This window comes from Pyrenophora tritici-repentis, chromosome 2, assembly GCF_003171515.1.
Source record: "Pyrenophora tritici-repentis strain M4 chromosome 2, whole genome shotgun sequence".
NCBI lineage: Eukaryota > Fungi > Ascomycota > Dothideomycetes > Pleosporales > Pleosporaceae > Pyrenophora > Pyrenophora tritici-repentis.
The window spans coordinates 3,666,166-3,678,424 of NC_089391.1; the positions used below are offsets into that span (position 1 = coordinate 3,666,166).

General features: G+C 48.6%; 7 protein-coding genes across 7 annotated transcripts; 2 read left to right on the forward strand and 5 right to left on the reverse strand.

The window, feature by feature from the left end:
* Window positions 1–123: 123 nt before the first annotated feature.
* On the forward strand, window positions 124–1,508 carry PtrM4_068450 (AraJ, Arabinose efflux permease; the record flags this gene model as incomplete). Its single annotated transcript, XM_001933523.1, has 2 exons — window positions 124–316; window positions 367–1,508. The coding sequence occupies 2 exons, from the start codon at window positions 124–126 to the stop codon at window positions 1,506–1,508; spliced, it is 1,335 nt and encodes a 444-aa protein (XP_001933558.1).
* Window positions 1,509–1,704: 196 nt separating this feature from the next.
* PtrM4_068460 (calcium-calmodulin dependent protein kinase) lies at window positions 1,705–2,076 on the reverse strand (the record flags this gene model as incomplete). Its single annotated transcript, XM_001933524.2, has 1 exon — window positions 1,705–2,076. The coding sequence occupies one exon, from the start codon at window positions 2,074–2,076 to the stop codon at window positions 1,705–1,707; it is 372 nt and encodes a 123-aa protein (XP_001933559.2).
* A 976-nt stretch (window positions 2,077–3,052) lies between these two features.
* PtrM4_068470 (Dimer-Tnp-hAT domain containing protein) lies at window positions 3,053–5,554 on the reverse strand (the record flags this gene model as incomplete). The annotated part of the gene is made up of 2 exons (XM_066105823.1): window positions 3,053–5,347; window positions 5,420–5,554. 2 exons carry the CDS (start codon window positions 5,552–5,554, stop codon window positions 3,053–3,055), a joined length of 2,430 nt encoding a protein of 809 aa, XP_065964450.1.
* Window positions 5,555–6,392: 838 nt separating this feature from the next.
* On the reverse strand, window positions 6,393–7,055 carry PtrM4_068480 (metal-dependent hydrolase TIM-barrel protein; the record flags this gene model as incomplete). Its single annotated transcript, XM_001933525.2, has 1 exon — window positions 6,393–7,055. The coding sequence occupies one exon, from the start codon at window positions 7,053–7,055 to the stop codon at window positions 6,393–6,395; it is 663 nt and encodes a 220-aa protein (XP_001933560.2).
* Window positions 7,056–7,207: 152 nt separating this feature from the next.
* Window positions 7,208–7,606, reverse strand: PtrM4_068490 (uncharacterized protein; the record flags this gene model as incomplete). The annotated part of the gene is made up of 1 exon (XM_066105824.1): window positions 7,208–7,606. One exon carries the CDS (start codon window positions 7,604–7,606, stop codon window positions 7,208–7,210), a length of 399 nt encoding a protein of 132 aa, XP_065964451.1.
* A 1,823-nt stretch (window positions 7,607–9,429) lies between these two features.
* Window positions 9,430–9,978, forward strand: PtrM4_068500 (uncharacterized protein; the record flags this gene model as incomplete). The annotated part of the gene is made up of 1 exon (XM_066105825.1): window positions 9,430–9,978. One exon carries the CDS (start codon window positions 9,430–9,432, stop codon window positions 9,976–9,978), a length of 549 nt encoding a protein of 182 aa, XP_065964452.1.
* A 761-nt stretch (window positions 9,979–10,739) lies between these two features.
* On the reverse strand, window positions 10,740–11,922 carry PtrM4_068510 (ELYS domain containing protein; the record flags this gene model as incomplete). Its single annotated transcript, XM_001933527.2, has 2 exons — window positions 10,740–11,605; window positions 11,658–11,922. The coding sequence occupies 2 exons, from the start codon at window positions 11,920–11,922 to the stop codon at window positions 10,740–10,742; spliced, it is 1,131 nt and encodes a 376-aa protein (XP_001933562.1).
* Between the last annotated feature and the right edge of the window lie 337 nt (window positions 11,923–12,259).

The following is a 12,259-nucleotide window of genomic DNA, read 5'->3' on the forward strand; positions in this document are numbered from 1 at the left end:
ACTGGGATTCCTCTGTTGGTTTCTCTGTAATGTGCTATGTACTCTTTTCCTTTTCTTTGAATACTACGTTATACTTCTTGTGGTGGTTATCTTACTTTCTTGCTGTGGTCAGACGGATACGCGATGGCTATGAGGTCAGAAGGAGATCTTACTACTACGACGGCAACACCCGAGACGCAATCGCAATTTGAGCTTGAGTCTAGGGACCGATGGAGTGAGGAACGGGAATTTGAGTCGTTACTTCCACCATGTGATGGAGGCAAAGATGCATGGAGTTTCCTCGCTGCGGCGTTTGTGATTGAGATTATGGTTTGGGGTATGTTTCTTCTATTCAGACCAACTTCACCTTTGACTAACTTTCCCCAGGCTTCCCTTGGTCCTATGGTATCTTTCAAGAGTACTATAGTACCACGCTTCCCTTCTCCGGCGCGTCTGGTATCCCTGCCATTGGTACTTCCGCAATGGGTATCCTTTACATGGTGGCGCCTTTCACTTTTGGCTCCCTGATTCGCTGGCCTCGGTACAGACGACACGCTATGATCGTTGGACTTCTCATCATGTGTCTCTCCCTGGGATTGAGCTCAATCTGTCAAACGGTCCCCCAACTCATCGTCACTCAAGGCATCTTCTACGGAATCGGTGGCGCAGTGACATACAGTCCAGTCGTCACATTCCTCGACGAATGGTTCGTTCACAAGAAAGGGCTCGCATTCGGCATCATGTGGGCCGGCACAGGACTCGGTGGTGTAGTTGTCCCGCTGTTACTTCAATGGTTGCTAGACACATACGGCTTCCGCACCAGTTTACGTATCTGGACACTCGCCCTCTTCCTCATCACACTCCCATTAACATTCTTTCTGAAACCACGGCTACCCGTTCCAGCAACCAATCGCGCACGCATAACCTTCACATTTCTGCGCAACAAGACCTTTTGGATCCTACAAGCCGGAAATGTAATGCAAGGACTTGGATTCTTTGTTCCATCAATTTACCTACCCACCTACACAAAAAGTCTCGGCTTCAACAACACAATCTCTACTTTGCCCATCATTCTTATCAATATCGCCGCTGTTATCGGATCCATCAGTATGGGCACCATCGTCGATCGTACACATGTCACGACCGCGATCCTCATCTCCACCGTCGGCGCAATGTTATCTATATTCCTCATCTGGGGCTTCAGTACCTCATTGCCGCCACTGCTCGCTTTCTGCTTCATGTACGGCCTTTTTGCCGGTAGCTTCACGAATACATGGCCGGGAATCCTGCGGACGGTACAAAGGAGTACAGGGCAGATGGAGAGTTCGATGGTGTATTCTTTCCTGTCGCTGGGGAGGGGTGTTGGGAATGTGGTTTCGGGACCGGTGAGTGAGGCACTCATGAAGACGGGTAACGTAGGTGGAATGGGGCTGTATGGAACGCAGTATGGAAGTTTGGTGATTTGGACCGGGATTAGTGCTGCACTTGGGGGTATTAGTATCATTGGTAGGAGAGTTGGATGGCTGTAAGAGCATTCATGGGGCATGTTTGAGAATTAGTGAAGTGCAGGAGTCGGTAAGATAGTGGTACATACCGGTACTATACACAATTGGGACTTCTAGTTTTCTTCAAGTGGAGTTTATTAGTATGATACACGAGTTCGAGTGCTTATCTTCCTTGAGTGGAGAGATATGCCCAGCAATCCCTCCCCCAATCACTCCAGTTTCACACAACGTCATCGAACCATGGATGTGCCAGCGCCTCTTCAGCCGTAATTCGTAGTCTAGGGTCCATTCTCATCATGCGTTCGGTGATATCTACGAACTCATCATCGAGAGGCTCGTTAAACAGGCAATTTCTGAATGGCCGTCTCAGGCTGTCCTTGCTGAAGCTTTTGACTATAGTGAAGAAGGAAAACGCCCAAGGGTTCTCTTTCTCATCTAGACACTTAATAATTGAGAAGATACCTTCATCGGCAAAGAACGAGATCTGTCGTTGGGGAACATTGAATGTGAGTGCTTCAATATCTTTCTCATCGTCTGTGTCGTGGGAAAGAATCATCATTTTCGTCATGCCGGCGATACATTGCAAGTACATCTTAGCTGAGAAAGAATATCCAGATGAAGCGAAGCTTACAACCAAGCCGAACGAAAACATATCAATTGGTGTTTGTGCTCTTACAGAGGCCCACGCTTCCGGACTGAAGCAGTTTTTCAACAACGTATTTGCGACCTGACTGGCCAGCCACTCTTGTCAACGCTGCAGCTCGTGTAATGGCTTTGGCGGCCATTTTATGAGCTATCAATATTGTAATACCGGAACCTTCAGTTACCCAGATACAGAGTGGTCAAACATTTGACGGTGGAAGATACCGATCAACCAATGGGGGAGAAGATTCAGTTCAATAAGATACCTAGATATGGCTGTATTCAGTATGTAACAGAAGAACAGTAAGGACTTCAATGGAGAGTAAAGTGACAGCGCATAGTGCGAGAGGTTAGGATATCTCGCGTCTAACCAACGCAGAGAGTGGGACTTTGGGTGCTTAAGCGCGCGGCACATCAGCTTGGCACAAACCCAATTTGCGGGCGAAAGGCGGAGTAACAACAGATCCCATGTTCAAGGTCACCACATGTCCTGATCAAAGCACATAAGGTCTTTTGGTGTCTCAAATGTAGCAAAGAGCGCTCTTTAGAGACTACAACCCAGACTTGTCATCAATCAAACCAATCAATCATGAAGCTCGAGATTGGTTTGATTGACGTTTTTTTGTGAAGTCTTAATTGATTGATTGATTTGATAGCTCAAGAAAACTAGTTGATTGACGATTGATTGACTGATTGATGGTGTATAAGTTATTACCTAATTGGGTTAGACTATGTCGTCAACAGTGAGATCAGAGTTGCTATCAGTCAGTTCAGTCAGTCCGGAGCTCTCTGGACTGACTGAACTGACGTCCTGAGGTCACTGAACTGGACTGGACTGACTGCCAAGACTTTTCAATTAAACTAAAACTGACTGACTGAACTGACGTCGCCGCGGCCTGCGGACTGACTGGACTGACTGAACTGAGTTACCTGACGTCGAACTGAGATAAATGCTCCTGTACTTTTGAGATTTCTTCCTCTGATAGTGTGCGCGCTAGCCCAGAAGCTGAGGTAGTTGTTGGCTGTATACCAAGCCTCTTCCAGCTCTTCAAGCTCTGCAAAGCTGAAATAAGCTCTGGCTTCATATGGAGTCTCCGGGTGCCTAACATGTCGCCAAGCTCGCTGAAAGTCCGCTCACAGTCTGCCGCTGCTGCTGGTATTGTTAGGACGTCAATAGCGAACTTTGAGAGTATAGGGAACTGCCCAGCAACTGACTCCCAGTATAGAAGCGGATTAAGAGACAGCCAATCCTCCTCAGCTAACGCTGGTTGCCGCTTCCATATCTCATACTCATCCTCAGCAAGGCTTGCCTCTAACTGCCGTGTGCTTTGCTCAATTGACGACTGTAGAAAAGCTGATCGCGACGTTGAAATCCCTAGCCGGGGCTTCTTACGCGGCGGCGTTACAGTGTGAGCTGAAGTGGCTGCAGAGTCCTTCCGCCCCTGCCACATGCGCAGGAATGCCCGGTGGTTATTGTCAAGCCAGCCGTCGCGATAGTGGACACCGTCACGGGCAGTGACATGGGTGTCAGGCACCTTCCAGAGCGCTGAGAGGTGGTGTTTGTAGTGCGGGTGTAGTATTGTAGCAGTGTAGTAGACAGGCGCGTTATCGAATTTTGCGTAGTACTCAGCAAGCTTACAATGCGCAAGGTTAACGTTTGTAATAAGATGATCTTCAGGCGCATCTAGATCTTCGTAATTTACATCCTTAAGGCGGTCTTTGAGAGCCTCAAGCTGGTCAAGAAGCCACTCAAACGTTACTAGAACTTCCCATATAGCGCCGTGTCGGCCGTGTCGGCCGCGACCTTCAAGTAGCCGTGTAGCTTCGGCAAATGGCTCAAGGAGTCGAATGTATTCTGTTATTGTCGCCCAGTCCTTGCCGTTTAGACCCCCTTCGCGTATATATAACCGTGGCTGGGCAGCAGGGAGCTGCTCACGATTCTTCCGGCGTCGTGAGGTTGCTGTTGCAGCACTATGCTCCTCAAGTTTACACTCAATATAGCCATCGATAGGGCCGTGTAGCTCAGCTGCACGGACAAACGTGTTGAAATAGCTATTCCAGCGTGTCTTAACAGGCTTCACAAGCTGCCGGATGTGGGGTGTAACACCTAGAGACTCTGCCTCCTCGCACTGTAGGCGCTCTAGTAGTTGTCGAGTTTGAGGCGTACAGATAGACGCAATCACGTCAAAGAGGACGCCAACAGGACCGTATTTGCGCCACTCATCCATGTACTTCTCCTCTTCCTCAAGGTGTGCGGCTTCATTCTCGTACGCGCTACGGTCTTTGCCCCAAATTACTAATTGTGCGCTTAGGTTGAGTATATGGCAGCAGCACCGCAGCCGCCGCTCGCTTGCGATAAAGCCAAACTCCTCTGCTAAGGACTCAACTGCAGTATCATTGTTACTTGCGTTGTCAAGCACAAAGTACCCAACCCTCGCGTTGTCAACGCCAAATAGCCGAAGTATTGTTGTTGCTGCAGCGGCAATATTATTGCCAGTGTGCGCCCCGTGTAGCTCAGGCAACCCAAGCAGGTGGTCAACTAGCTTGCCCTCGCTGTTAAGGTAATGTACGCAGAGGCCAGTAAAAGCATACTGCCCACCAGTTGAAGTCCAGTTGTCGAATGACACGTGTATAAGCGACCGGGCTTCGCGAAGGTAGTTGGCAACAGCTGGTATGTATGTATTGTACTCAGTAATAATATGATCGTGGAGCGTTTGGTGGCTACGCCAAAGGAGAGCTTCGGCTAGCGGGCTCACGGCCGCAATCATGGCTCGAAACTGCGGCGTTTCTATTACGCGAAGGCTCTGGTTGTCCGCGACTACCCAGTCCTTCAGCGCGTCCTGAAATCGAGAGGTTGAAAAGCTTGCTGCCATCTCGTTTGCTACCTCTTGCGATACTTCTATCCCTTTAGACCTCATAATATGTACTTGGGACTTTGCGAGCGCGCCCATAATATTGCCCTCCCGGCTAGCAATTGGTACAGGTCCGTTAGGTCCGTGTGAGTGTCCAGGCTTGTTGCTTGAGAGGTGTCGGCCGGCGTTTGTAGTGCTGTCAGCCTCGTAGCAAGCCTCCTGCTTCCGTCGTTGATGGCAGTACCGGCAAAGCCAGTAGTTTTTCTTGTACTTGCGGTGCCAGACGGCCCAGCCGTGGCGGTAGATCCAGCTTTTTGGCCCACCGCGACTATTACGCTCAACCTGGCGCCGCTCAAGATACGGCACACGCTTAAAATCAAGCCCGTCGTAATTGTCGTCGTCGTCGTCGTCGTCGCCGTCGTTGGGGAAGTCCGCCTGTACTGCCAAGGGCTCATCAGCCTGGGCCTCGCTCGCAGTATCGCCAACAGTAGGCGCGTTTGATAGCGATGGTAGAGGAGAATTGCGCTTGTCGCATTCTACAAGGCGGCGAAGGCCTGAATTAGAGGGAGTAGACATGAAGTACACCAAGAAGTATTATGGCAACAGTAGTCTAGCGTCGTGTGTATAGCAGACGCGACGCGACGCGACGCGAAAGGCTTACTAGGTGCGCACCGGGTAGCGCATTTCCGCAAACTCTAATTAGCTTAAAGCTAGATGCTTTAACTTATATAGGATTAGTGTCTTTATATCTAGGACTAGCGCGGCTTCGAAGCCGCACTAAATGTGGCTTTCACAACTCTAAAATACTGCTTTAAAAACAGCTAACGTCAGTCTAACGTCAGTCAGTTCAGTCAGTCTGGAGGCTTCTGAACTGACTGGACTGACGTCCAGCTGCCTCAAGAACTGACTGACTGAACTGAGTCTTGGCAGTCAGTTCAGTCAGTCTGGAGGCTTCTGAACTGACTGGACTGACGTCCAGCTGCCTCAAGAACTGACTGACTGAACTGAGTCTTGGCAGTCAGTTCAGTCAGTTCGAACTGAGTTACCTGACTGATAGCAAGTCTGAGTGAGATCGTCAACAATATCAATACCAATACCGATATTGACACCATCAATCACATCAATCGATCAATCAATCAATCACGACTCTATAGATTGATTTGATTGCAGTTACATCAGCGTCATGATTGATTGATTGATTGATTTGAGGCTTTTGAGGGCGTACGGATGATTGATTGACAGATTGAATGATTGTTGACAAGTCTGCTATAACCAGATAAAGAGGCAGCTATAGCTAGAAAAAAATCGTCCGAGTAAGATCATGTAACATGATGAAGGCGTTACCAACTTCTTTCGTATTCATAAATTGGACCCTATGTAGACATCAAACGATGCTATCGTGTACACTAATTACTCATAACTTCAATAGCTTCTCAGCGTTCTTGTACGCAAACATATCCATATTTTCGTCACTCAAAACCTGCGCCTGCGCCAACTTCTCCACAAACGCCCACCCATCCGTATTCCTGCTGAACGGATAATCAATCGAGAACATGATTCCATCAACTGGGCTCACCTGTCTCAGCTGCTCAAACTGTCTCACAGTAAAGAAAGCGCTCGTCGTGCTCCAAATATTCGTACTCCACACCCGATTGAATGTCGTATCATTGCGCAGTCCCGTCGAATCGACTCGGTCAATGAACATTGGCAGTCCCTCGCCATTATGTCCAATGATCAACTTCAGCTTTGGGAATCGATCGAACAGGCCCGCACTATAAAGACGTAAAATTTGCGTTCCGACATCAACATGCCAGCCCCATGAGTTCGTTCCAAGTCGTCCAGCCACGGCCGCAGGGTAGTTTCCGGCGAAGAGCTTGGATGCGATATCTGCGGTTGCAGCCGCAGGATGCAAGTACAGCGGTACATCAAGTTCCTGTGCCATGGCGAAGACAGGATCGAAGCGGAGGGCATCGTAGTATGTTCCATCTTTGAGGTGATTCCATATCATCGCGCCCTTGAGTCCGAGAGTCGTAACACTGCGGTTCAATTCTATTGCAGCTTCATCCGGGAGCGACATAGGCAGCACCGCATAGACTCCGCAACAATCAATTCAATCCGGTCACTCTCCTAGACCCACTTACCTATCTAGGTAGGGCTTAAACTCCTATAGGTAACTACTAGGCTTAAAGCGGTAATCAATCAATCCAATCTGAACCTTCTAGGACCCACTTAATTGATTGTTGCGGACTGTGGCACCGCAAAGCCAGCGAAGCGTTTGGGCTTGCTTTTGATGACGGAGCCAACGGCATCATTTGCTGCGCGACAACCTTCGGGGTCTTCCAGACCAGAGGCAGATTGTTGGGAGAGGACTTGCATGGTCAAGTGACCGGCATCCATGGCGGCGATGCGACCGGTACCGATATCTTTCAGCTTTTCGAGGATACCAGGGTACCTCTGAGTTATCCCTTCAGCGACTACCTCAGCTTCTAGCGAGGGCGAGGTACAGTGTTCTTCAAGTGCGAGGAGGCGCTTAGGGAGGTAGGGGGGTTTAGAACCCGAGGGACGTGTAGGTATGCCATTCGCACTAAGGGCAAGGACGAAGATTGTACTGAGATGGGCAATATGCATATTGGGCAGACAGACGATGTACCTATTTAGAAGTACCACATGGGCATGATGGAGACTATATACGCATTCGCGTTCGCGTCCACGTCTAGGTCGACTGCACAAGCACCACGGTAGTAATCCTACCATTCTTGTGTAGAAATATACCCTGTATTAGCGCATCGTTCAGCTGTATGTGAAGAAGCCTTATGCAGTTTTATATCAGATCTGTAGTGCTCCGGTTGGTCATTTTCTCCATCTACCTATGTGGCGTCCTCAAGCGAGGCGTTAAAGTGACTCGTGGTGCTGGATCTAGATCGTGAAGGAGTTGACTCCGCGGAAAGCGACGATAATTGCACGAGGCTTACATGGAGAAGTGGACGATTTGGGAAAAGCACCCGGGGAAAGCGGCGAATCCTATACACGACCCGCGAAGTTCTGGTCGAAAAGGAACTTGGATTCTGCAGCTCTTCAGTAGCTGTAGCTTGCTTGAATTTGATATATATACAGGTGCTGCAGCTGCAAATAAAGTTTAAAGGTTGATAAAAACAAAGCGAGTGGTCATGACATGGAAGATATTTCCGGTATTGCCTAATCTCGGGAATGCTTACTTCGTCGAGACGGTGCAACGGGTGCTTGCTTCCGACAATGGAAATAGGTTGCGTGTAACGCGGGATGTGTGTAAACTCATGTTGGAAGGTACGCGCGCCTATGCACACATTCCTCAGATTAGGAAACACGGTTGGTGATGACATAACAGCAACCCGGCTTTTCAAAGACCTCTATTACCACAAGATTTTCTTCGACGGCGATCAGACATGTTCTTTCGTTAGTCACCGGTATTTCCAAGAGTTTGGATCAAATGAAGTCATGTTTGCGCGTCTCCAGGTTCAGACGCCGTTGGTACATCGCTAGGGTCCCCATCCTAACGGGTCCTTCTGCACACGCTGCACTGACGAGTACTACTTGTCAACATCTACCAAAATTTCGAAATAAAGCCATTCAGCATAGCGAATACGTGAATATAAGTGCAGTCAGTGCTGGTAGCATTGTTGGCAAAGAAACAGTGCTAGTAATACCAGGGTGAATGATTAAGCCACGTGATCACCGTTCGAAACTGAAGGACCTTACCTACGCTCTGTATAACCCAAGCCATCAGAACAGCTGCAAAAGTTTTGAGATTTGGGTCGTCATGCCAAGGAGAAAGTTTGCATGTCTATGATCGCATACCGAAGATTAACATGGTAATCTGTCTTTGGTACCTCGCAAAAGAGGAATAGAGGAATTTTAAGATTACCATATGATACTGAAAGGTGAGTTCTGGTAGGTCTGCAGTTGCTACAGGGCCCGCTTTCGCTTATATGACTTTGGGTCGCCTGATAAATTGTGGACTGATAACTGCATACCCACCATGGAAATGTGTGATTAGTGAAGATCTATTTTGTGTGTAGAACTTATATAATGCTCTAAGCGCCTTGAAATTCCACTTTCCACCTCTGGATATCTAGACTTCCGATACCTTCGCTTGTACATCCTAACCTCACGTATCCGCAACTATCACACGGTGTTCAATTATGGAATCAGCTCCTACGACCCGTCAGCCATTTCGGTTCCTGGATCTTCCCGCAGATTTACGTTTATGTGTGTACGATTTTACGCCTTTCCCTACTACACGGTACACCCTGGAAAGAACAGACGCCAAATTTTCGACAGGCTGGTGGCCAGCTCCTCCTAAAAGCTAGGGCTACGAATCATGCATAACCCTCATCAGGCCGTCCCCTCCACTCAACTTCCTGTTAGCCTGTCACCTTGTGAACAAGGAGGCCCGACCAATATTCAAACGCAAAATGAAGTACTTTATATTGCAGCCAGCACGCTACCTTGTAGACTGGAATGCAGCGTGGGCACTTGTCAGCAACAGAGGTCGAATGCCACCCTGCGTTGGTATTGCCACTGCATCCGGTGAGAGGCCTCCTGCAAACAAAAACGTCCTAGACTTTGTGAGTCGTTGTGAAAGTGCCATCTCTGCAACACGGCAAACACGGAACTCTCAGAGCGTACAAGCCATCGAATTGACGATAACTCACCGAAACGGCGGAACATACGAAAACCAGGTCGAAGGTACGACATCGGCGTTCTCGTCACTCGATAGAGCCCTATCTCGATCCGCAAGCCACTATACTCGGCCTACAGTTATACGCAACTCTCAGCTTCCGCCAGAGAGCTCTTATGTCGAAAGCGATAGCTATAATAGCGGCCTTATGTGGTACTATTACCACTATAATGTCATACCAGAAGGACAAAGTACCCAGACTAGCTCTGAACTCGGAGTTTTTGTGAAGAAGCTCGACGAGCAAAGTTTCGAAAAGCACGAACAGAGCTTGGAATGGTACTAGTGGTTAAAAAATGGCGGGTCTGAGTGGGTACAAGATAATATGGCGGGTAGATATCGGCAAATCATCTTCACTGGTGCTCAGCGACCAATTGGACCAGCGTGGGAAATCACCTCACCGAGACGCGAATGTCGTTACCTACTTTTGTGGATCGATTCGAACATGAATATATAAAAAGAGTAAGCGGTTGTTTTCGGACAGTGATCAAATCGTAGCTGTAGCCCGGAGAAATTGTTATTCGTGTAGAAGCGAAGTTCTGGGTTACCTCTGCAGCAGTACCATGGTACTGCTGCGCACGAAAAGGATGCATAGAGCTACAGCTAGGAAATGAATCTATCATGACCATCATGCTGAAAATTGCGACTTGTGCGTTGCTTAAACCTTCTCAAGCGAAATATACCTACAACATGAACACACTATGTGCCCAAACCCCAATGACGAAATGGATGGCGAAATGTGATACTGTTAGACTTATAAAACACTGTAATTTGTCGAACTAAAGGGTTTTATATGGTAGGAAAATACTTTGTAACGTCGCAATCGATTAGTAATAGCGTGTTATTTTAGATCCGTTAGTTGTCGTCATCGAGGAGCGTGATATCAGAGTGATAGCATTCAGCGACATTCACCTTGATCATCGAAAGCAGAACGCGATCATACATTCAGGTGGTAGTGTTCAAAGTCCATCTCGGGTTGACCAGGTACAAACAAGTTAGAACGCCTTTCCCTATGCATATGGTATCTGATTTTTATTCCTCACTGCCTCAAACAGAGAAGCCATGCTCGTCCTTTCTAGGCCCCAGTCCTCGCTTGACGCCATCTTTCAAAACCTCCCAGTTAATGCCATCTACCCTCTTTCCGCGAATACCCGCATCAGCTGCGACATCAGCCAGCTTCCCTGTAGCAATCCTGCGCATCATGACGAGATCTTGTGCGCCTTGGAACGTCCGACCCCGGCCTTCTGTGAGGAACTTCTCGATAAATTCCTCTTCTTCTGTGGTAAAAGGCAAGCTGACTAGCTCGAAACATTTGGCCTCCCGCGTGTAGAGGTCTCGTTCTGGGCCCTCAACCCAAGCGTTCTTCTCTAATGTCTGCTCAATGAGAATCTCCAACAACGGCTTCTGCTCGTGCTCTGGCCGGCTGTGAATCCAATCGTACATCTCCGCCACATTGCGATCTGTGAGGTACTTGGCGAACTCGTTCCTGACACCCGCGTCTTCTAGCGGTGGCTTTACACAGTTGTAGTATGCGAGTGCGAGTATATCATCTTTGGGGTCTCTGGACATGCCGAGGCTATTCAGCCTGTCCCTTCCTGTCAGCAGCGTATGCATGATCTCGTCGGGGAAGGTCGGTATTATGCTCGGGTATGTGAGACGTTCCACTGCGGTGGAGAATTGGAAATGGTCGAGGTACCAGAGTCCTTCAACAAACGTCCAGAAGCGCTTCTCGAGGTGTACATCCTTAGCGAACGCCTCGGAGAGCTCTGTAGGTTCATGGTGTTGTCCAGACAGGTCTTTGAGCAGATAGAAGACTAGGCAGTGCTTGTTGTGTAGCGTGGTTTCGGCGGTGACGATGCGCAGGTGCAGCTCATGGAGTTGCTCGGGGCCCTTCGGCGGGTACATCTTGCTGGCTGCGCGCGTCATGTGAGCGGTTATTCAGTAAAAAGTTAATAGAGAACTTACCCTTGATCTTGAGCAGCATCAGTAGCCGCTCAAAGAATGTGCGTCCACCGAGTGCAGCCCTGAAGGATTGGATTTCTGAAATTAGACCATCTTTGTAGTAGAGCCCCTGGAAAACGCGATCGAAATCTTCTACGTCCTTCATCTTCGCGACTGGATTGGGATTGGTGTTGAGTAGATCGGGTGCGATGCGCGTTGGTTTGTTGGTGGACGTGCCGTGTTTGCTGTGTTTGGCGCATGCTGGAATTCCAGGGTCTCGCGCTGTCATGTGAACCACGCCTTGGCGTCACTCACCTACACCCTCAACACCGTGTTTCAATCAAAACGCAAATATGTGTACATCCTGCAGTTCCTTACTGGTCATTAAGCTTACAGTGACCTCGTTTGTTTCAGATATCCCACCGCAAAGCCTAGCAAGTTTTTTTCTCCATCTGTGTTTATATCACAGCGCATGCGTCACAGAAGTGTGCTTCGGCTGCAATGTTTCTGCTGAGATGTTCTACGATAGCCACTTTATACTATTTGGGTTGTTGTGCTCCACTAGCTCCACTATCTCGTTCCGATCACGAGCTTCTACAGCCAAATAGAGTTCAAAGAATATATCG